The sequence below is a fragment of the Protopterus annectens genome, chromosome 4.part0, assembly GCF_019279795.1.
Source record: "Protopterus annectens isolate FY-2018-M chromosome 4.part0, PAN1.0, whole genome shotgun sequence".
Classification (NCBI taxonomy): domain Eukaryota; kingdom Metazoa; phylum Chordata; order Ceratodontiformes; family Protopteridae; genus Protopterus; species Protopterus annectens.
The window spans coordinates 170379159-170404440 of record NC_056733.1 but is presented as its reverse complement, the minus strand read 5'-3'; the positions used below and the strand labels follow the sequence as shown (position 1 = coordinate 170404440).

At 40.4% G+C, this 25282-nt stretch overlaps 1 protein-coding gene across 2 annotated transcripts in view; it reads right to left on the bottom strand.

Annotated features, from left to right (window-relative positions):
- Positions 1-2119: 2119 nt before the first annotated feature.
- The window catches only part of MAP2K4 (mitogen-activated protein kinase kinase 4), a 1470818-nt gene continuing 1447655 nt past the window's right edge, over positions 2120-25282 (bottom strand). For both annotated transcript variants that reach the window (XM_044068152.1, XM_044068153.1), the window contains 2 exons: positions 4739-4784; positions 2120-4162 (listed from right to left, as the gene is read on the bottom strand). In XM_044068152.1, the coding sequence (XP_043924087.1) occupies positions 4049-4162; positions 4739-4784 (160 nt within the window). In that variant the 3' untranslated portion in view covers positions 2120-4048. The remainder of the gene's footprint in view (positions 4163-4738; positions 4785-25282) is intronic.

Below are 25282 nucleotides of genomic sequence, written 5' to 3'. Positions count from 1 at the left end.
CTAGCAAAAAAGCAGTCACCAGCGATGTACCACAGGGTACTGTGCTGGGCCCCTCACTATTGAGAATTTATTTCTCAAAAGTCCAAGCAAACTTGGATGGCCTGTGGCTGACCAAGTTCGTTGATGACTGCAAACTGGGAGCAATCATTGAGTTCCACAACGATGTCAATATACTGCAGACAGGGTTAACACAGACAAATGACTGGTGCCAAAGCCAAGGATTAAAAGCTAAATGCAAAAAATGTATTAATATTCCCTTTGGGAAAGCTGACATCCTTGCTAATTAGACTAGAGAGAGCACCCCCCGCCAAGTGTACACCCAGTGATACGTGATCTGGATATTCAGGTTGACAGCAATCTGAACTATGACCACCACATATCCACAGTAGTAAGGAAATCCTTCTATGTGGCACATGTTATAGATAAAAGCATCACATCTAGATCTAAGTTTGTTACAATTCCACTACACTTGGCCCTCATCAGACCAATAATTGAGTACAATGCTCCCTTTCGCATGTACCTCACCAGACACCTGCAACAACTGGAGAGACCACAGAGGTTTCTTACCAAGAAATTACAGGGTACAACAAAATAAGTCTTATGCAGAAAGACTGAAAGCCTTGTCACTGTATTCTGTTGCCTACAGGTGGCTGAGGGGTGACCTGTGCCTGGCTTACATGGCAGTCTCTGACCTGGCCCTGATGGAAATGTTACACATTTGTAAATCAAATTGTAGGAGGATCACTCCCTCCAGGGATCTTAACCTAGTTTCTGACATGAATAGGTCATGAGGGAGAGATAGATGCATCTCCCAGAGACTGCCACCTCTCTGGAACAAGCTTCCAATTCATGGGAAACAGAGCCTCTCCTGACTCTTTTCAAACCAACATAGATCAATGGATGGGTGACCACAAATTCACTCCTGGGGTAATGCCCATGTCTCTCCTGGACAGAGAATGTCAGTATTAACTACCATAAACCCTTAACTCTGCGAACTTCACTCACCTAACCACTGACAACTGGAGCAACTCAGGATAAATGTGGCTAGGCTTGTACGGGCTCTAGGGCCGTTAGCATAGTAACCTTCTATGAATTTATGCAAGGAAAAGGCACAAATTTACATCTCCTTAGAGTAGGTTGAAGTTGCAAAAAGGGGATGTGATTCTGCATGCTACAGAGTTACACAGACGTAGCTCAATGTCACCTGCACACAGACAAATGACATATAGAAATGATGTCAACACAGGAATAAGCTTAAATTTTTTTAGGACAGTTAACTTTCATTCCAGTGTAGCATAAACATTTATGTAGTGTTTTACGGGTCTATATTATGTGATCGAAGAATCTCTTATTCGAACACATAATAATCGACACATATACAGTGAACGGTGTAAACCTTGAATGGCCACGTCCTCTAATTTTTTCCTCTGGGAAAAAATTCAGTTGACCGTTATCGGGAATCACCCTTTTCTTCAATGTAGAGCGATCTTGCAGTTAGTATATTTAGTTAGGGGGTGTGGGGGGGGCACAGCCCCCCACTTGATTAGTGTTTTAAAGTCTGTTTTTTTATCTTACGGCCAAGTGAATTTTTTCCCCCAGGAAAAAATTTGAGGACTTGGCCGCTTGCCGTTTACAGGGTTCGCTCTATATGTGTTGATTACTTTGTGTTCAACAAAGAGATTCTTCAATCACATAATATAGACCCGTGTTTTATACAAGCAACTGAGAAGCAAATGCTGCCTTTATAGATGAATTTGAAAGGATGAAGGAAACAAAAAGAGAATACTACACAATCAAAATCAGTCTTATGTGTAATATACTTAAAATAATCAGTGGAACATGAAAATAAATCAGATGTGTTATACACCTGCCTGTATCCTGCCTGAAATACTGCTCATTACTTTTGGACTGTTACTTGGTACATTGGTACAGAGAAGGAAAAGTAAGCTACTGTTAACTTCTAAGTAGCATTCAAATTACTTCTTTAATGGATCACGTTAGGCCAAGTAACAGTCTGAGCACTATCTTTTCTACAAGTATGACAAAATATACCATGCACAGGAACTGAGACAATCTTCAAATACTACGTCTGCGACCAAACTATACTTAACAAGCCATCTGTTTTTAGTATTCAGGTTTATTGTTTTCAACCCATCACTTTTCAGACCTTACAAAGTGGACCAGAGTCATATCCTAGTTTTATTTCAACTGACCTGCAGGCAAGAGTATAGAACCTTTACAGGAATAGATCCCATGTATAATATATCTTTAAATACAAGAAGTCAAACCAAAGTAAAGGATAAAATAACCAGAAGCTCATTAAAACAGATATTATGTTCAAGAGCTCCATTTTTCACACAAATAAGGCAATATCCCTGCACGTTGGTGCTTTAATTTTTTATACATATTTCTATGGTACAGAAAAAAAATAACAAAAGCTCACAATGTACAATACAATATTTTCACAGTCTGTGAACATTATACACCGTTTTAATTAAGATACACTGCAATAAACTCTTCACGCTTGACAATATATAACAATCTAAGATTAATAAACTGACATTTTTATAATCAATCTGTGCCTTAGAAGGTCAGACCATTCCTTTGCTGTTCTGCACTGTACTCATCTGTCTCACAGACTAACTGCAGAACTGAAGGATTCCTGGGATGCAAAAGATAACAAATAATTGAGACGTCTGATGTAAAACCACAAAATGCATTAATTCAAATGCATCACACATTCAGGAAAGGAAACCATTTCTTCAAAATGTACCACTGTGGCGAATTCAAGCCTGCGTTTTGACTTTATTAGAGTTGGTTTTCATCTGGTATTTTTATTTTCTCTTAAAGACATCAGGTCATAGATGTTCCATCTGTTACATTATTCTGTGCTATGCTGTGACAGATTAATTTCTAGAAAAACTTGTAAAATCATGTTGGGTAACTAAAGGTAAAAGATGCATACCAATAAGTTTAAGAAAGGTTTAAAAGCTTCGTAAGAAGCACCAGAGCACATAAATAACATTCATGACTTCTGTAATTATAATAAGCCAGAAGGGTGCAAAAACTGTGTCAAACAAAGGAATGCAAAAGGGCTCAACTGAAACATGTCAAAATATTTACAGAATGTCTAGCAAGTCACAGTTAAACACCCTATTATGTGCTCCAACATTTATGTATACTGAACTCTTCTCATATAGACCACTACTAAGTAATTCCAAACAGTGTCTCTTGGTTAAAATCCTAAACTCGACATCACCGCATTCTCCACCATTTGTAAAATTCACACTGATTAAAAAATGAAGAGAACTCCAAGTCCCGTCTCTTACTGTCTTTAATGATATCCTCTTTTTGCTCACAATATATATATATTTTTGGTAAAGACATTTTCAGCTCTGTTATCGTACTTAACTTTCTTTTTTTTAATAGCAAAATACAACTGAGCACACTGTTCAATGAACATACACCGTGATGCTAAAGCAACAGAATTTAAATCATTAAAACTATTGCACTTTGTGAAAAAAATCCTCATCTGCCCTGCAGGCTCCAGAAGAAATTAATGTCCTGTTCATTCTTCTCACCAAGGGCAAAGTTTCTTAAATGTTCATACACACAATGCCTAAAATTTGATACATACAAGAGTTGGAAGAATTAGAGTTTTTTTCCAGTAAGATGCTGAGAATCTCTGAGTTTATAAAGATCTCATGAATGTATTTTTAGGTAACTGCCAGTCAAGGCCAAGAGATCTGTTGTTATATTTTCCAGATTTCAATTAACACGTCCGTGAATGATGATGATGATAGTGATGATGAAGATGATGCCTCATTGGAGATCATGCTCCTACACTGCATGATCAGGTACTATAAAGACGCACATAAGTGACAACATCATTAATGAATATGATGCAAAATGAACACCAATTTTATTGCACATGGTGTTGGGGCAAGTATTTAAACACTGCAATATGTGATGAGATCAATTTTTACATCGTGGGTTCTCTCAGCCCTTTTTTGTTTCCAAAGTTTATGAAGCAGCAGCAGCATCAAAATCAATCGACATACATCGGAGAGCTGGGAGTTGCTGGCATCTGATCCAAGATTCTACAAACGTAACTTGCAACATCTACTGTACGTTCTTCATACATTAGGATAAATGGATGTTTCTGTTAATTGCAAAAACACAAACAAGTCAAGTTTCAAAAAGGAAGCATGAGAAAGATTTTAATCAGCAACTGCTGCTACACATTTACTTTAGACACACATACAAATGTGTTTATATCAATAAAATCTAAGAAATAAAAAACTATTTAACAAATATCCACAAAGGCGAACTGCTTAAAAACAACAGATTCTTGCACCCCATATCAGTTTATCTATTAGCTGTCCACCCTCAACAATTGGTACTTTGTTAGATATTGCTCCTTCACCAATCAGAGCCTAGCATTTGCTCCAATAAATAACTGCTCAAACAGCCTTACAATATGCAGATGCTAAAAGGCAAACCATAGGAAACGTTCACACAACGCTCAATAAGGCAGGTGCTACATAAGAATATGTAACTCATCGATATGTAAATAATGTTTACCAGAACAGTATATCAATCTGAAATAAGTCATTAAAATTTTTTCTCTCTTTATTAATTAGGACCGCTTTATCCATTTTTTAATTTTAGGCCCACAAAAGAATTCAGTTTATTTATAATGAAGCAACCATAACTCAAACCAAAGGAACTGGCTTACCAGAAGCTCTTTATACTTTGGCCTTTTAGACTCGTCCTTAGTAAGGCTGAAACAAGAGAGAGAGAGAGAGAAAACGTAACTATGTAAAGGCAGTAATGAATGTCGTTAGTCTTACTATGAAACAGAGTTCACTTTCTATACTCAAACTAGTTTAACAAAACCACACAACTGCGGCAATAATGTAACAAACTGTTACAGGGCCTATTTAATTACGAAAGAGCGAGAGCGGGACTCGTACTCTCAAGCACTTAAGCTTGCAGTTGAATACAAAATGTGGCAAAGATGATGCCAAATGCTGCCTTATTCATTCAGCATGATGCACTAAAGCAGGCAACATGCATCAATACAGAAAAGTAAATAATCCTAAAAACAGAAAACCTGAATCAAAATTGTGAGACCGATATTGATATTACAATTGCTCAATACCAGTTTAACATCTTCTTTTGGCTGTTCCCGTTAGGGGTCGCCATAGCAGATCACCTGTTTCAATTTCCGCCTGTTCTCCAGATCATGCTCTGTCACACCAACCACCTGCATGTCCTCTCTCACCACATCCATAAACTTCATCTTAGGCCTTCCTCTTTTCCTCTTACTTGGCAGCTCCATCCTTAGCATCCTTTTCCCAATATACCCAGCATCCCTCCCTCAGCACATGTCCAAACCAACTCAATCTCGCCTCTCTGGGTTTGTCTCCAAACCATCCAACCTAAACTGACCCTCTAATATACTGATACCTAATCCTGTCCATCCTTGTCACACCCAATGCAAATCTTAACATCTTTAACTCTGCCACATCCTGCTCTGACTCCCACCTTTTTGTCAATGCCACTGTCTCCAGCCCATATAACACAGCTGGTCTCATTACCCTCTTGTACACCTTCCCTTTCACTCTTACTGGTACCCGTCTGTCACAAATCACTCCTGACACTCTTCTCTACTTACTCTAACCTGCCTGTACTCTCCTCTTCACCTCTCTTCCACACCCACCATTAGTCTGAACTATTGAGCCCAAGTATTTAAACTCATCCACCTTCGCCAACTCTGCTCCAAGCATCTTCACCATTCCTCTATCCTCCCTCTCATTCACACACACATATTCTTAGTCCTGCTGACCTTTATTCTTCACCTCTCTACAGCATATCTTCACCTCTCCAGGGTCCTAAATCTGTTCCCTACTCTCACTACAGATCACGTTATCCGCAAACATCATAGTCCATGGGGACTCCTGTCTGATCTCATCTTGTCAACCTGTCCATCATCACTGCAACTATGAAAGAGCCCACAGCTGACCCTTGATGTAAGCCCACCTCCACCTTAAACACATCCGTCACTCCTACCGCAGACTTCACCACTGTCACACTACCCTCGTAAATATCCTGTAGCACTCTTACATACTTCTCTGCCACTCCCGACTTCCTCTTTATAACACCTGTGTTTAAAAAAAAAAAAAAAATTCTGCAGCTAAGCTGATGTTTTTGTACTGAAAAAAGAAACCAGTCAGCATAATGTGACATATTTTAGTGAGGGGCAAGTCCCTATCCTCTGACTCCTTTCACTAACGCAAGCCCCATCCCCTCACTCCTTTCACTAACTTGAAAGAAAAATACATTTTTATTGAACCCAAGCATCCTTTTCATCGGACAACATGACAGCTCATAACCAGAGTAATAACGTGACATGGATGGGGTGACACATAGATCAGTAAGGGAAATGGTTTGCTCTTGAAGTATGACATACAATACAGTGTTTACACCTATAAATTTATATTAAAATGTATGTGGTACAAAGTGTATTCACTGTGCTTTGCAAAACTATAACTTATAGGCCATCTTGGGCAGTAGCAATGCAGTAAATATTTTTTATTTTCAGTGCAATACATGTTACAAATTCATAAATTAACCACAGTGCAATACTCTAATGTTCACAGTGCAATATTCAAATGTCTCTTTCTGTGCACGGATCAATGCAATGTCTTAACCAAGTATCTGTGCAATACTAAAGTCTCATGCAAGTAAGTGTTCACTTCGAAAAGTGTTCATAGGTAGGTTCATAGGTAGGTACGAGGCTATCGGCCCTAGGGCCTATACAAGCCTAGCCAAAAAGGTACCCTGGCTTTTGCCACAAGAGAAAATTATTTTCCTGTGCCACTGTCGAGCAGAGTCACAGAAGTGATCCCCAGGGTGAATTTCCTATCTCCCATCCAATCATCAAGATTTTTCTTGAAAAGTGCTAATGAGGAGCTTTGTTTGATATAGATAGGTAGTTTATTCCACAGTATGGGAAGTCTCTGGGACAGGAATGCTAAAATGTGTTTTTAATTATGTGCAATATTAGTCTGTCTACCTGCATGTCCGTGATGTAATAGGTAGGTGTTATATAGTACAGTTTTGTACCTACCATAAATGTAGATGTTCGAGTGGTTATGCTGCTGCAGTCATCACACTTGGGTTATCCTGCCATCAGGCGGTCCCCACAGTCGGCCTGAATTCCAAAGCCTTGGTCCGGCGTCGGTTGTCGTCGCTTCTTCCCTGACGTCAGTGCAGCAGGGGTATAAAAGAGGCAGCCAACGCCATTTTCTTCAGTTTTTCTTGCCCCAGATGTCAGGTGCCCCAACTAAGAAGGCAAAATATGAAACTTGCAAAACATACCTTAGTGCAAAACAAAGGTACTAGTTGTAAGCAAATACACCATATAGACATGCATCCCACAGGTTGAAGTACATGGAGGTATAAGAAAAGCCTTGTTAGGTAGAGGGGATGGTGGGAGGGTAACCTGGACTGCAGCAGCATAACCACTCGAACATCTACATTTATGGTAGGTACAAAACTGTACTATGTTCATTGTGCTATGCTGCTGCAGTCATCACACTTGGGTAGAGTCCCAAAGCTATGGTTGGGTGGTAGGAGCTAAATTGGGTTAGGTGCAGCTAAGATGCCCTGCAGAACTGCAGTGGCAAACCCAGCTCTGGTTTTTGAGTATAGAGGAAGGTGGTAATGCTTGGTGAAGGTGTGCACTGAACTCCAGGTAGCTGCCTCCAGAATGTCCTTTGTTGGGACTCCTCGGAGGAAGGCTGCTGAGGTTGCTGTAGCCCTGGTAGTAGAGTGAGACCTAATACTAGCAGGCACTGCCTTCCCATGGTGTGAGTAGCAAAAGCGGATGCAATTTGCTATCCATTTGGAGATGGTCTGTTTTGAAATAGGCTTTCCTTCTGAACCTGGTGCATAGGATACAAGGAGTTGGTCAGATTTTCTGTAGGCCTTTGTCTTGTCCAAATAGTAACGTAACTGTCTGTGAATGTCCAAAGAGTGAAAGAGTCTTTCTCCTTTATTCTGTGGGTTTGGATAAAAGGTGGGCAAGTGTATGGTCTGATTGAGAGCCACACTGGATACTACCTTTGGCATGAAGGAAGGGTTGGTGCGTAGAGATACTCTGTCCTGATGGAAAATGATGAAAGGTTCCACTGCCATAAGTGCCTGCAGTTCTGAGACTCTGCATGCTGAGGTGATAGCCAGGAGCAGGGCTGTTTTCCATGACAAGTATTGAAGCTCTGCTGAAAAGGCTGGTTCGAAAGGAGGAAGTGTTAACTTTTCCAGAACAAAATTTAGATCCCAAGTTGGAGTTGGTGGTTTTCTGGGGGGTCTTATATTCTTTGCTCCTCTGAGAAACTGCCTTAGCAAAGGATGACAGAAAATGGGAGGAACCGTATCATATTGGGCTGAAATGGCTAAAGCATGGATCTTTATGGATGAGAAAGAAAGGCCTTTGTGTAGCATCTCAGTTAGATATTGGAGTATGTGCAGAATTATTTGGGATGTCAGGATTTAGGCTTCTGGCCTGGCTCCATACACAAAATCTTTTCCATTTGTCTGAGTAAGTTTTTCTGGTGCTGGGCCTCCTGGCCTCCAAAATCACATTCTGGACATCCTTTGAGAGAAGTGTTGTTGGATAATTTAAGGTATTTTCCATGCAGCTAGATTTAAGGTCCTTAGTTGACTGTGAAGGATCTGAGAGTTTTGTTGGGTTAACAGCAGAGGGAATTGAGGTAAGATCCATGGAGGGCTGCGAGTCAAGTTTCATAGTAGTGGTTACCAGTGTTGACGTGGCCAGTCCGGAGCAATGAGGATCATCTGTGGTCTCCCTGATCTGGCTTTCAGAAATACCTGGGTCAGCAGAGGCAGGGGTGGGAAGGCGTAGACTGACAATGCTGTCCAACTGAATGATAGGGCATCCACTTTCCAGGCCAGGGGATGATAAGTCCTTGTGCAAAATTCTTGTAGCTGGCAACTGTTGGTTGAGGCAAACAGATCTATGTCTGGTGGTCCCCACCTTTGAGTTATCATTGAGAATACTTGTGGGTGTAGTCTCCACTCGTGAGGGTCTGTCAAATTTCTGCTTAATTTGTCTGCCAAAATGTTTTCTTTTCCTGGCAGGAATTGTGCTTGCAGTTGTACTTGGTAAGCTAATGCTGTGTTCCACAAGTTCATTGCCTGTCTGCATAGTGGGTAGGAGTGCGTTCCTCCTTGTTTGTTTATGTGCCACATTACTGTGGTGTTGTTCGTCCTTATTAGAAGTTGTCCTGGATGCAAGAGGTCCTTGAAGGCTGTTAGTGCATTTTTTACAGCTAGCATCTCCTTCTGATTGATGTGTAGTTGCCTTTGGTTTGCAGACCATTTGCCCTGTATGCATTGTCCTGCCATGTGTGCACCCCAGGCGTAGTCTGATGAATCTGTTGTCAAGGTTTGGTTTGCTGGAGGTGAGACAAAATGAAGGCCCTTGTTTGCTTGGCATGCTTGAGCCCACCATAGAAACAATTTTTGAAGGCAGGGAATGAGAGTTATACTTGCTTCGAGGCTGTGTCTGTGTTGGGACCATACACTTTTTAGGTACCACTGTAGTTTTCTCATATGCAGCTTTGCATATGCAATTAGTTGAATGCAGGATGCCATGTACCCCAATGCCTACAGGAATTTCCTTGCAGTGAGCTGGGTAGAAGCTGCCATCTGTATGAAGTACTGAGCCAGTTGTTTTTGCTTGTCTGGCGTGAGGTAAGCCATCTGGGCCGTTGTATTCAAGCTGGCACCCAGGAAAATTATTTCTTGTGAGGGTATTAGTTTTGACTTCTTTTTGTTTACTGTGTACCCTAGGCAACTAGCAACTTTGTTACAAATGCCAGATGTTGTAGTAGGATGTCTTTGCTGTCTGCTTGGATCAGGCAGTCGTCCAGATATGGATAAATTTGTATTCCTCGCTGTCTGCAGTATGCAATTACTGATGCCAGGCATTTTGTGAATACTCTGGGCACAGTAGATAAGCCAAAGGGCAATGCAGAGAATTGATAATGCGTTGTGCCTGCCAAAAATCTGAGGTATCTTCTGCAATCTTGTCTGATAGGGACATGCAGGTATGCCTCTTGGAGGTCCAACGTTACCAGCTAAGACTCCTTGCCCAGCATGGGAAGAAGCTGCTGTAGTGTGAGCATTTTGAATCTGGGAATGTCCAGGTACGTGTTTAGAACTGAAAGGCCTAAGATGGGTCTCCAGGCTTTGTCCTTTCTTGGTACTAGAAACAGTCTTGAGTAAAAACCTTGACCATGCTCTTTTGCAGGTACCTTTTGAATTGCTTTCATATTCATGAGAGCTGAAATTTGCTTTTGTGCCTCTGCCCATTGGTTTGTTGGCAGATTTGGCATGCCTCTCATCCGTGGTAAACTGTGAAAATGAAATCTGTAGCCTCAATAACATCCAGAACCCATTTGTCGTTTGTTATGATATGCCAGTTTTGTGGAAAAAGAGCCAGTTTTCCTCCTAGAGGTGCTGCCTGGGCAATTTTGCTTTGCAGGTGAAGAGGAAAGTCATTGAGTTTGTTTTCTGAAGGGTTGAGATCTGTCGTCTCCCTCTCTTTGAGTTGTTGCTTGCCATTGTCTAGGCCTGAAGGAACCTTGTGCCTGGCCTCTGCCCCTAGGGTGTCTGTACCTGCCCCTTTGGGGTCTGTCTGAAGCAGGAAAGGACCAGTTTTTTGATGGCCAGTTTCTGCTGACGTGAGGAGGTTGTACCTGTAAAAAATCTTTAACTGTTTGCATTGATTTTGCCTTTTCTTCCATCTTCTTTAAAACTTCCTCTGCTTTGACACCAAATAACGCATCCTTTTGCAGTGGAGCATCCAGTAACTTTGCTTTGACATGTTCTGGTAAGGTCTGCTCTTTTAGCCAAGCATGTCTACGTATTACAGACCCTGTGACTGCTGCTCTACATGAGGCCTCCAAAGAATCAAAACCACACTGCAATAAATGTTTTCCCACTTGTTCTGCTGCATGCAACAAATCTTGCATCTCTTTGAAATCTAGTTGATCTGTTTGAGGGATCATTTTCTGTTTTAACTGAGTAAGCAAGTACTGCTGGTATTTAATCATGTGGAATTGGCAGTTTAATGCCCTCATGGCCAATGTGGCAGAGGTATACACTTTTTTCTCCCATCTTTCTAATGCCCTGGAATCTCTTTCCACAGGTAGTGGATTCTTAGCAGTAGAGGCCTTAACCCCTTTGGGACCCTGGGAAATGGTTTCTGGGTCTGCAGCAGGGCTTTTACATAAAAGCTTGTGAGAGTCAGGGACTCGATAGTATCTGTCTGGTTTAGGTGGTGCTGGAGGTAAGGAATCTGGATTTAGACTGGATTCAGTGTAGACATCATCCAGAATGTCTAAAACAGGAGGAATGGCTAGGGGTAAGAAACTCACGGAGTCTTTTCTTGGAGTCAGAGTAATCTTGTCCTTCCCAGTGGAAATGCTCTCTCATGGTGTGCAGGGTTTCCCTAAAAGAGAAGTCTTCAGGGGGGAAACAGAGGGAATAGACTCCTCGGCATCTGAGTCTTCATAGAGAGGGAAGGGGTAATCCTGTTCCTCAGAATCTGCTGAGGAAATGGATTCCTGATCAGAAGGAGGTAAATCTTCCTCCAGTCTAGGCCTTTTGTCAGGAGGGGGCTGGGAACCTCTGATGAGGGTAATCAGGTCCTCCGCCATTTTGAGACCTGTTTTTTAGGCATAGGGGCCTGTGTGGGAGTCTATGGACCCAGTTTCTTAGCCTTTGGAAGTTTAGCATATGACTTAACGGAGAGAGTCATCGGTTTAAAGACGCCTTCTGAAACCAAAGGCCTATCCATAGTCTCCGGATCGCCGCCAGTGCTGGCGTCCACAAGTTGTGGAGGAACCGGCTCCAGAGGCCCAGTAGATTCTGACTGAGAGGCAGTCGTATTTTCTAAATCTGCGGTAGTCAGGGGCTGCGTAGGCACCTCACTGAATACCGAAGATCCGGCGGCAGGCCTAACCGAGACCTCGGTATCTGGTCTAGGTTGCCTGTCTTTGTCCTTGCATTTTTTAAACATGGTAGTTGGAGGTTCCGACGACATAATGTAGTTGAATTTTCTGCCAAAATAATGTCGGGCGGTGTCAGCCCGACGCTTAATAGTGCATTTATTGAATCTAGCGCAAAACCGACAACCGGAAACGTCGTGGTCTGGGCCTAGGCAAGGAATACAATAAGCATGAAAATCCTTATGAGGTATTTGCTTCACACAAGAAATGCAATTATTAACTTTGTCTGACATCGGTCTGAGGCAAGAAAAGTTTCCCCAATTGGGTACTTAGCTTTACAGAAGACTTCGGCTGAAATTCTGTTCGAAAATCTCAGGAGCTGGCTGACCGGCACTTGCGAACTGCTTCTGCTTCGGGCACCGCGCGGCAAGAAAGACTGAAGAAAATGGTGCCGGCTGCCTCTTTTATACCCCAGCCGCACTGATGTCAGGGAAGAAGTGACGACAACCGACGCCGGACCAAGGCTTTGGAATTCAGGCCGACTGCGGGACCGCCTGACGGCAGGATAACCCAAGTATGATGACTGCAGCAGCATAGCACGATGAACACATGTAAATGTGTGTGAAAATAGTCTATATGTTGTCTGCATATTGAGTCCGGAGGCATGGAATTTCAATCAGTTTTTATACTTGGGTGATTTCTGAATGACATTAAAGTTTACTTTGACAAAACTATTACCCTATGTACAACTTGGAGGATTAATTTTAACTTACATAAATACTAGTTTTTGTTAAAATTATCTGCTACAGAATGCAGTACATGTGCAACTCTTTATTTTATTTCTGCAAGCCTTTAGTACTGGTGGGTTGGAATATGAACTCCCATTTATGGCAATATGTTAGCTAGCCTTAACCCTGCTTGCCCTTAACCTACCTATTAGTATCAGGCTTTCCAATGTTTAACTCTGAAAGTTGTAACTGACAGTGTCCCACAGCTGGAGAAGTAAAAGCAGTGGGAGGGAAACAGGTTGCTGAGCTGCCACTGGTATACAGAGAGGCATTGACTTAGGCAGTGGAGGCCCTACACCCTTTTGCATACTGACATACCACTTCAACGTTGCTATGTGCAACAAGGTGTGAGCTAATAGTGTTGCTGATTTCCACCTAAAGACAAGATGCCTCACAAACCTGTCTGTACACCTAGTCATGTCATGGTTCTGACTTCAGTTCTTCTCCAAGATCGAAATGAATGGCCTGCCCACCAACAGCACATGGCCTCATTCTTCCCACCTGAAGAGGCACAAGTACCACAGCATCAGCTCTCATCTCCTTCCACAAGAACTTGCATGACTAAGTGCACTTGAGTTGCTTTGGTTGTAGTCAGGTCTTTATCCCTCTATGCCAATGGAGCTACTATACACCATGCAGCATTTGAAATTACTTCTACTATACTAATTATCCAATTATCTGCTTAAGCCAGTTCAGAGCTGTGAGGCAAAACGACTCTACCCCAGCAGTCATGGGACACAACGTAGATGAACTAATCTTGCATGTGGCACCAGGGCATCAAAGCAGACAGACACACCCACACATACACACACTTGCTCATGCTTTGCACAATATGCAGACTTAAAGCAATTTGTTGAAATGACAGTTCACCTACAGCATATTCTGGATGTTTGAGTAAATCAGAGCACCTTCAAAAAACATGCAAACATGGACAGGATGTCAACTCTATTTATTACATTTTTCATCAAATGAAACAGAGCTTTGTTCATTTGAGTCTGAGAAAGTAGATCATAATGAGCACTACTGTTATCCCCCTGTTGAGAATGCCTGCCTACTGATCATCTAACCAACTGTGCATGTTTAAGTTCAATTATTTTGAATCTCTGCCTTTCACAGTGATGCCTTCAATCACTTATTATTTTCACAGGAATTTAAGACACCAGTTTCAGTGAGATGCTATTGTACTAGTTCATTCTCAAGAATTTAAGACAAGTTTGTGAGACATGGTATTTCTATTAGTTCATTCGCAATAATTTAAGACAAGTTTGTGAGACATGGCATTTCTACTAGTTTATGAGTTATAACGCAGGATATTCCACTTGTTCTGAAAAACAAAATTGGACAAGTGGTCCTTGCTGAGGGAGTATGTAATGAAAACAGTTTTTTTCAGGGGGTGAGTCTACTGAGAATGAGACAAATGGCAAAAAGACAAAACAAAACAATTCTCCAGGCGGCAGGCCAGAGATTACCATGTCCAAATGCAGCAAGGGAGAAGTAACCAGCACCACTCTGTTTGCAGGATCTGTCCAGAGTTAATCCATCAAGGCCTCTAAAAACTCAGGAGAGGCTGAAGAGAGATGTGACCTTCATCAGTACTGCAAGTCAACAACGGAGAGAAGAGTAAAGACTCGAAGATCCTGGTTTCACCTCACAAGTGCCGCTTCTATTTTTGAAGGAGGGGACTATGCAATCTTACTTCAGTACACAGATATTTCAAACAATCCTTATTTCAAAAGATTAGCAGTGACATGAGTGAACATTTGGCAACAGGCACACAGGCACACAGGCACACACACACACACACACACACACACACACACACACACACACACACACACAGTATCTTCTGCTTTTATACACAGTCACTCACACACGTAGACAGAAACAAACACACACACACGAAAATGCAGGCACCAGTTTTATAGGAAAGTAAATGCCTGTCCAAGATTCCAAGAAAATCTCGTTGTGAATAACACTGTGGAATATTTACTTCACCTGGTCAAACAAAAGGAAATTGTTAACACCAAGACTGGCAGAAGGGACGCTGGTTTAATGTCTAATCCAAAGGAAGCCAAACGAGTGCTGCACCATGTTGCCCTCAGATGTCAGTGCTTCCCAGAAAAACTGCAGTCTTCACACGGAACTATACTTCACAGCCTTCAGGCTTGGTGGTAGATGCTATCCAATAGGGAGCCAAATTTAAAAAAAAAAAAAAGAAAAAAACAGCCACTGCACATACCAGGATGAAGTTAAGTCCTATCAAAGCACATAACGTGTCCAAATAACACTAGAACAGATGAGCCATAAGATGGGAGTGCACAGTGGTTCAATGCTCTGGACACAAATATGCCAAAATAGATAATGAAGATAAGTTCACAGAAGATAAATGCATACGCAGAACACACTGGGGCTTTTGATTGGTATGTTGCTGTTCCAGCATTTGTGAATGCTAGCTTATCACCTTAAGCATGATTAATAATTTGAAGTTTCGGAAAGTTAGTTTTTGAACCTTTATTTCTCTTACTTACCAAAAAAGTAATTATAATATGAAATCCAAGACAGCAGTACAAAATTTCCAGTAGTGATGGGGGAAGGTTAAGACCAAAGTGAGACTCTGACCTATCAGACTGTGGACTTGATGGCAAGCAAGCAGATGCAGAAACAAATCCTTACACTCATTAAAGGAAGTCGTTCCACTCAACTTTTACAAACTATAATGCACAACAAAGTCTAATTCTCAGTAAGTTACACAGTACTCAAATTGCATTCAGCAACACAACAGTCAACCACATTCTTGACTGCTACAGTAAAAGGCTATTTCAGTGACTATGCAGTTATACGTCCTGTTTAGTACATGATCTCTAAGAACTGAATAAGATTTACTATACAGTAAACAAAAAAAACACAAAATGGACAACACCTAAATTCTAACAAATGCGTTTACCTGGAACAAACATTACACATCACTGCTTTACAGTGATACAGCAAGTGCAAACAGTAGCTTTCCCATCTCTTAAACAACTTATTTGTTTTGGAATGCTTATTTTTAGCTTTATTTTTTGGGCACGCTAACCAAACTACTGCAAGATAGTGTCAATACAAACAGAAACCAGCAGGGGGCATTGTAACATCAACAATTCAGAAGTTGAACATCGCTCACTTTGAATTTGACAGCCATGCTACTGGACGCACTTCGAATTCTTTAGAAGTATTACTAACCAGATACTGCTTAACCCTAGTAGAAAAAAGCATTTCTAACGACACACTTGATGTTGTGAACTTTAGGGGGAAATTCTACAAATGCACAATACAAATAGCAGCAATGGCTTCTTATTCTGTGGTTTACAGCAAACTGTCAAAACACATCATCAGTTTTGTCAGTATGAATGACAGACTGAAACACGGACACTGAAACAGCTTTTGGGAAACCTATTAGCTAAGTGCATATACAAAACATTATAAATGAAACAAGTGAGACAAATTACAAGCACATAGAAGAAGCATTTTTTATTGCAATTCATTTTATATTTTTTCCAAATTTGGCAAAAAAAATGAGATTTCAGATAAATACAAAGCAGCAGGGACTGTTTTTCAGGAACTTTTTAAAACATATTTTGGACAGAAAATTAGATGGGCTGAAACATTAAAAAAACAGTGCAAGGTAGCATCACAGCACAAAAAGTAGGAATGCCTGTGATGTTAAGATTCAAAAGCCTAATCGGTTCTTATTCTCCACTTCCCCATAGGACTACAAGTCAAATCCATCCATCCATCCTCAACCCCTTTCTCCTATTTCTGCACATGGGGTTGGGGTGTCACTTCAACAAATATCACTTAAGGAAACACACTACTACCCCAAAATGAACCCCTTTAATCTCCCCATTTACTCACTCACAATGAAAGCTGGTAAGAGATGTCAAGGTACAATGCTATTAAAATAGCAAGGATACACTGTCCTTAACAGCATCTGACCCCACACAGTGCACCCCAGTAGGGTCAGTAGGGTAAAAAGGAGATGGTGTAATGTCAGGATTCCGTAACTACACTCACATAAGTCTTTACTTAACAAGAAGTGTAGCTAATGAATTAAGAACATTTTTGGAACTTTTAAATTAAAAACAAAAAAATCTAATAGTTCCTTATGAAAATGTGTAAGAAATATGACAAGAGACACAAAGCCAAACAATACAGACAAAATGTTATATTCTGTCACAAACAGCTGGCCCTACACCATATGGCTCTTCTTCCTTTACCTAGCTGAGAAAAAACACTCATTCACAATTCTCCCCCAAGTCTATGCATTCTAATAAAGACTGTACTAGGCTGCATACATTATCACTGGTGTAGACTACATAGATGTAGATATCATCCTTCTGTTATGTAGGACTAAAACATATATGCAGATTCTTATCAAAAAGACATAAATTGGTTGGCAGTGTAAAATACACACTTTTTGGGGATTTTGCAGAGAATTGGATACATGGATTATGAAAAAAGGCTCTCACCACAATGTAAACTATGGAGGGACACAAAGGAAGCAGGAGTTACAACATGGATGTACTAAATCATACATACACGTCACGGACACAAAAGAGCAGAGAAACAGGAAACTGTTTGTCCTGGGTGTATGTCATGGTGAGAGGTGGATTTGAGACTAGGATCAACTTGATGGTACTGGCCTGAAATGATTCATGGAGAAAGTTAGAAGTGCCCAAGAAAGACTAAAATAAATAAGAGTGGGGGAAGACAACACTTGATCAGCTCTGACTCGCAGGTTACAGATTTCATTTTTCAAAAGTATTATGTTATTATTATGTTCTTTTTAATTCACACCTGTAGTACTAATCACACCACTTTCAGCTCTGTTCCTACGGCACTACTTGTGTGGGTTACACCAAGTGCATTACTGCTATCTTAATTGAAGCTCTAAATATGCAGCATTTAGTACTGCAATTAAACAGCTTAAATGTAACAGAATATTTTATTTCAGGGATGTCAGGAGGCATACGCACTGTACTGATTTCAGTACAACTTATTTAGAAGGGGGGTAGCTTTTTAAATTTTTGTTTTTCACGCTTTACTGCACGATGACGTCAGCCAGTCGGAATGGAGCTCACCGCGCATGTATTTCCGGCCGTTACAGGAGCGGGAGAGGATTCAAGTGTTTTGGATGTAGGATTCAAGCGTTATGGACTATTTAGCCGTTACACGAGCGGGAGAGGATTCAAGTGTTTTGGATGTAGGATTCAAGTGTTTTGGAGACTATTTAGAAGGGTCTTGCAACCGAGAGGGTTGGATGTAGGATTCAAGCGCCATGTTTTGGATGTAGGATTCAAGCGTTATGGAAGACCCGAGAGGGTTGGTGAGGTGTGTGTGTGTGTGTGTGTGTGTGTGTGTGTGTGTTTGTCTGTGTGTGTGTGTGTGTGTGTGTGTGTGTGTGTGTGTGTGTGTGTGTGTGTGTGTGTGTGTGTGAAAATGCCCCAGGTGGGATGTACTGGTGATTAGTCATGGTGGTGTGGTAGGGAATACCTCAGGCTTGAACCCTGTACCTTGTATGCAGGTGTTAAGACCTGAATTCCCTACCCACCACCATTTGTAAAAAAATTGCAGATTTTTGCCTCATATTTGATCTGATCAATATCTGTATCGTATCTGTGGTTTTTAAATATCGCAATGCTTGAAATTTGATGGTGCAGTGGTAGCAACGTAGCATTGATGTCTCACAGCTGTAGGTTCTTGGGTTTGGTTCTTGGCTGGGGTGCCTTCTTTGTGGGGGTTGTATCTTCTCCCTGTGTTTGTGTGGGTTTGCTTTTGTGTCCTCCCATGTTACAAAGACATGTCTGCATTATTTTTCCTGGGCCTCTGCTGAGAATTGTTTTTTTTTTTGTTCCAAGTCAGACTGTCCTGATTAACAAATTGACAGGCATTTAAATTTCAGACTTCAGGTTTCTGAATGTTTACTTCCTTACATATCTGATGGTGCAGTGGCAGTATTGTTGCCTCACAGCTATAGGTTTTCTGGTTTGATTCTTGGCTGGGGTGCCTTCTGTGTGGAGTCTGCATCTTATCCCTGTGTTTGTGACATAGTAAAACAACGTTTTATTCTAGCAATAAATATATACTAACACAACCTTTTTTATAGCAATTTAAGTTTATGACTATTTGAAATTTGTCCTTATTTTTGGGACTGTAATACCCTGTTATTGGCTTTGTCCAGGTTTTTTGTGCTAAGGTTGACAGCTATGGCAAGAACTGAATTCACTGAATATGTTTGAGGGCTGTATTCCCTCATTACTGGGTTTGTCCAGGTGTTTTGTGCTAAGAGGTTGACAGCTATGGTGAGAACTGAATTCATTAAATGATAGCCATTTAAGTTTCAGTCTTCCTCTCTTTCACAAAGCAGGTGATTTGGCATAGTGGTATGTTGTTCTGACTATTTTGCACAGTCACCTTGGCAGTAAAATGTATGATGGTAACACAGCATTTTATTCTAGCAGCTTTCAAGATTATACAAGCAATGTTTAATGTGTTCCTGTTTTTTGCCCTTTTGACCCACCCCAATAAATTTGGCTTTTTCCAGACTTCTTGTGCTGCGAAGTTGAGATGTAGTTGAGTATTGCGTAGATTTTACAAGGAGCTGAGAGCTGCAGGGAAGAGAAGTTTAGTGCTGATTATGCTAAGTCGGCTGACATTGCTAGTAGCACAAAATGTTGTGTACTTGCTTTTAATGCAGAAGGTTGTTGGTTCTACTCCCATAAGGGGTGAATGCTGCTGTACTGAAAGTTAAGACTATGAGCCTGTTATCAGTTTGCCATCCATTTCCTATTGCAATATTACTAGCTTATTATTAATGTAATTTAGGCAATTTATTCCTCAGGGGCATCAGACACTTTATTTTTCGGTGAAGTCATGAAATATAAAGGTGATTGCTAGCAGCAACCTCTTCATTAGTTAGATTTATTTAACGTGGAATTATTTAGATGACTTTTTTGATTACTTCAGAGATTGTGCATATTATTTACTGATAATGGTGGACTGTAAAAGTTTGACTAGACTTTTATGATGGAAATGTTCTGAATTGGGCAGTTTTGTTTCATTGTTTACTGGAAAAATGTTCAAAGCAATAGGAAGGTGTATCAAAGAGCACATGTATGTTTCATATGCAAGGGGCCTATGATTTAAAAGCAGCCCATAATTAATTTTTATCTGCCACGGGTAAAATGTATTTTTCTTTGAATGTGGGTTTTAATATCGTTTCAATGAATGTGAGTTTCAAGGGCAGAGAAGTTTTAATGCCAAGTTTGTTTAGCAGATGTCTTAGTGTTTGTGCTGTAAAATGCAAAATAAAACTTTCAAATGAAGTTCAAATCATCATAGAAGTAAATCAGTATGCACATTAGTGTTTATGGTAAATGGAGTGAAATAGCAAAGTAATGGATCATTGGAATGGCTGCAGGGGGAGGCTCCATTTGACCATGGTTTTGTGAGGGGGAAGGGCGGCAAACTTAGACAGCCCCAGCTGAACTATACCTCCCAACTGTCCAGATTTTCAAAGAATGAATAGATTTTTTGCTTCTTATTTTTGGTTTGTTCCTCAATTTGTGGTTTTCTGGCAAATGATTTAGGAATTAAGTCACTAAATAATGACAAACTAGTTTCAGACTTTATAACCTTCAGAAAAATGCATGCTAAAATAAGACCTGTTCTATCAACTGTCCCAGTTTATACAAGAGCAATTTTTAGTACTGTTTATATGTTCCCTCAATATATTTGGCCTTGTCCAGATTTATTGCATTAACAGGTTGAGAGGTACATGCAAATAAATTGCTTTATAGAATTAGGCATAGCCAAACCTCAACTGTCCCTGATTTTGGCTCAAAATGTTGCTCTTCCCCTAATGATCCCTCCACAAAATAGCAATTTTGGAAGAAAACATAGAGGGTTTACTTTACTTTTATAAATAACTGTAATGATCAGAGTTATACATTACTTTTATTTCAGAAATGCATGTAGATTCTCTAATTTTGTCAGCTGCTCTAAGTTAACTGTGCTCATATTAAAATGGTGTCCCTCCTTTGACAGGTTCCCAGCTGTATTGTCTGGCAATTTTATATTTTTGCATCACATTTTTGGTCCGTTTTTCATAAAATTGCAGTTTTCTGGCAAATTTGTGGCAAATTGTTAAAGACTGAAGTTAGAAAATAATGCAGACATTTCAGTTTCAGATTTCATACCTTTCAGAAAATTCGTGCTGATGCAAGACCTACTACTATTCTATTATTTTTCTAAGTTTATAAGAGCAATATTTAAAAAAAATTTCCTTATTTTTGGGCCTTTGCCTCAGTTTTATTTATGAGTTTGTTGCTGTAAGAGGTTGAGAGGTGTGTGTGTGTGTGTGTGTGTGTGTGTGTGTGTGGTAGGTAGCATACCTCTCAACTGTCCACATTTTGCAGAATGTCCAGATTTTTGTCCCATATTTTTTGTCTGTTCCTCATAAATTTTGTGATTTTCTAGAAAATCATTGAAGGCTGAAGTTGCTAAATAATGACAGACATTTGAGCTTCAGACTTCATGTCCTTTAGAAAAATTCATACTAGCACAAATCCTGTTATTCTAGCAACTTTCTAAGTTCACGAGAACATTATTTAATATCTGTCCCTGTTTATTTTAGGCTTTGTCCATATTTCTTGCACTAAGAGGTAGGTAGGGGTGTGTGTGTGAATGAAACATCCTAGTTAGTGGTAGCAGGTTGTTAGTAATTTACTCAAGCTCAAAACCTGTACCTTAGTTACAGAAAACAAAAGCATAAAGTCTCTACCCCAACTACCATGCTGCATTTTTCAAAGAACTGACATTTCAGGTTAATTTTCAATTCAAGGAACCGAGTTTGAGTGAATTTATATTATATTACTGAAGAGGCATTACAGCGAATGCCTCTTCAACGACACTAAAAGAGCGAACCGTGAATTACGAGAATGGCCGTAGCTTGGCTGGGGAGGGGGGTAGCAAATTGAGAGCTGTCAGTACAAATTTGAAAATCCTAGCTACACCCCTGTTTTATTTGAACAAGTAATGAAAAAAATGCTTTACTTGCTCAGGTTAAAGCATTTTGTCATGTACCAGAAATTTCCTTTTCAGAGATCTGTGCAAGTGCTGCCAAGCCAAGAGGTATTTTTCACCTAATTAGTGTGACTTCTAGCAGGCATGAATTAAACTGCCAATGATGACTCCAGGGAAACCCTGAAAAAAATTTACATACGGTTTTAATTTCATATTTTGTACAGTCTTACTGCAGTTTAAATAGTCCTAATGAATATGTGGATTTTTGTCATTGCCATTGAATTTGCCATTGATTCAGACTCTGTCACCCCTATCTTAACTCATAGATCTTCTAGCTCCCTCCTCATCCTCCATCTTAATCTAAGAAGTATAAATAACAAGATACACAATCTACATGCTATGATAGCCACTCACCTCCCAGACATCATGTGTCTATCGGAAACATGGCTCAAACCATCCACTAAGGATGAAGAAATTCTTCCACCTGGATACAACATACTCAGGGTTGATCGGATAAAAAAAAAGGTGGTGGAATAGCAGTAATGTTTAGAAATACCCTGAACATCATTATGAATCCTACACAACCCCCCAAGATCTCTAATATGGAACTAATTGCCCTAAAAATATGCCTAAACAACCAAAAGAGTATCAATCTTATTGTAGTCTACATCCCACCAGGGAAAAACTTAGAAACTGTGGAGCAAACCCTAAGCTGGCTTACCTCAAACTACCCTCAAGAAACAATTGCGCTAGGGGACTTCAACCTTGACTGGTCACAGTACTCTGACCAGATGAATACCCTGCCCATTAAACTATATGGCTTCTCTGAAAATATAAAATCTCCCACAAGAATAGGTAATTCTCAACAAAAACAAAGCATTATTGACTGGATTCTCACCAATAAAGACACACCTAACTATACCACGGGGACCCTCCCCAATGATCTTAGTGACCACCTTATCACCTTCATCATAAAACATAAACCGACGTGTACAAACTTTCCCATCTATAAGCTAGTTAGAAACAAGAAGAAATTTGTTCTTGAACAATTTCTAGCAGAACTTAAATCCTGTAACTGGTCCATGCTAAAAACACTCCCCATTGACGAGAGTGTTACATACTTTAATGACACATTCCTCAAAATACTGGACTCTCATGCACCTAACCGATCCATCAGAGCCAAAATAAGGATTGCACCTTGGCTAACTAAAGATACCAAAACTAAAATTAAGCTTAGAGACCAGGCCTGGGTAAAGTGGCGTACCACCAAAGAACCCCGAGATCACATCAAATTTCAGCAGCTTAGAAACTCAACAAAAGCAGATACTACCCGAGATAAAAAGAATTATTTCCGTCATCTTCAGGACAAACACCAAAATAATCCAAAGAAGTTTTGGGCAGGTTTTAATAACCTCCTTTATTCTGGGAAATCAACTACCCCCACCCCAGAAAAATTTATAGGTAAAGATCCTGAAGTAATAGCTAACTCCTTTAACTCTTTCTTCACTGAGACCGTTCAGGCACTAGCCAGTCATTTACCTACTTCTTCCACCTCCTTAACCAGTCCTACTGGAAAAAATCTACCCGCCTTTAGTCTTCAACCAATATCCACCTCCTATATTAGAACTCTATTAAAGAAACTCAAACCATCCTCCCTATCGGCTGATCATCTCCCAGCCGAATATCTACAACTAGCATCTGACGTAATTGCCTATCCCATCTCAATCCTGATAAACAGAACTATCACTGAGGCCACCATTCCCTCAATCTGGAAAATATCATACGTCATCCCACTTCACAAGGGAGGCGCCTCTATGGAAACATCGAACTATAGACCTATAGCAATATTGTCGCCTATAGCACAAATTATGGAAATGTGTGCTCACAAGCAACTCCTACACTACCTTACCCTAAATAATCGTCTGTCAAAAACTCAACATGGGTTTCGCCCTCATCATAGTACTACCACTGCCCTCCTTTCCTTTGTTGATTCAGTTAACAACAATCGGAACAACAAATTAATCACTTCTGCTCTCTTTCTTGACTTGTCAAAAGCCTTTGACATGGTCAATCACCAACTATTGCTCCACACCCTTAAAACCCTTCACCTCAATAACCTAGCCCTACGTTGGTTTAATGCTTGCCTTTCTGGTAGACAACAAGCAGTCCAGTGGCAAAGCACACTATCTCACTTGCTACCAATACCATAGGAGTTCCCCAAGGCTCTATACTTGGTCCCCTTCTCTTCTCTGTATTCATAAACGACCTACACTCAGTCATCCCCAAAGCCACCTGCATTCAATATGCAGATGACTCTACCCTGATCTGTTCTGATGTCTCTCTCCATAATCTCCAAGTAGTCACCCAGCACTGTTTTGCGGCAGTTGAAAAATGGTTTTCTGAACGGAAACTCATTTTAAATCCCATAAAAACTAAGCTACTTCTAATCTTCCCCACTTCTGGAACCCCCTTAGGCCTAAATCCACCACATTCTAATAATACGATCTTTCATGTTCAATACGGTACCATCATCGAGCCTGTCACCAACACCAAACTACTAGGTGTTACTATTGACCACAAGCTCAAATTCGATGTTCACATTAGTCAAACTATTAAAACAGTAAACAAGAAACTAGGTTCCTTGTACAGAATCAAGAACTTTCTTACTCCGTATACCAAACTAACTATAGCACGGTCACATCTTCTCTCCACCCTACTGTATGCCTCCCCTGTCCTATCCTTCCTTAATAAAAATGAGCTCAACAAACTCTCAGTTGTCTATAACCATATCGCTAGATTTGTCACTGGCTCACCTTACCGTACTCATCACTGCCACAACCTAAAGAAAGTTGAATGGTTAGAATTACCTAACCTTCTTAAATTCAACCAACTTACAGAAGCATTTAAAATAATTAAGGAACCAGAAAAAAAACCCTCTCTGAACAAACTCCTGACCCCCTACTCCAACCTTAACTGCCTCCGATCTTCTAATAGTGTCCTGGTACAAACCATGAAATCAAATAACTCAGGAGGTGATGCTATCTACGCAAATTCTATTGGAAGGCTCTGGAATTCCCTTCCTAATAACCTAAGACTGACAACTTCCCTCAGCCAGTTTAAAACTAGTCTTAAGTCTCTACTTAAGGCCCACTGGCTATGCCCTTGTGACGATCCTGGCTGACCATATAACTGCCTACCACTCACACACAATTATCTAAAGGACTCTCCACCTTAAATCTCTCTACATCCCTTTAAACCTATTCTCTAAACACCTTGGTTCCTCATAGACTGCCCCCCCCGTATAACCATAGAATTGACCTGTGAATGATCATATATCTTTCTCCCTGGTGATCTTAAGCTCAAACCTCATTACTTATTACCTACCTGTAT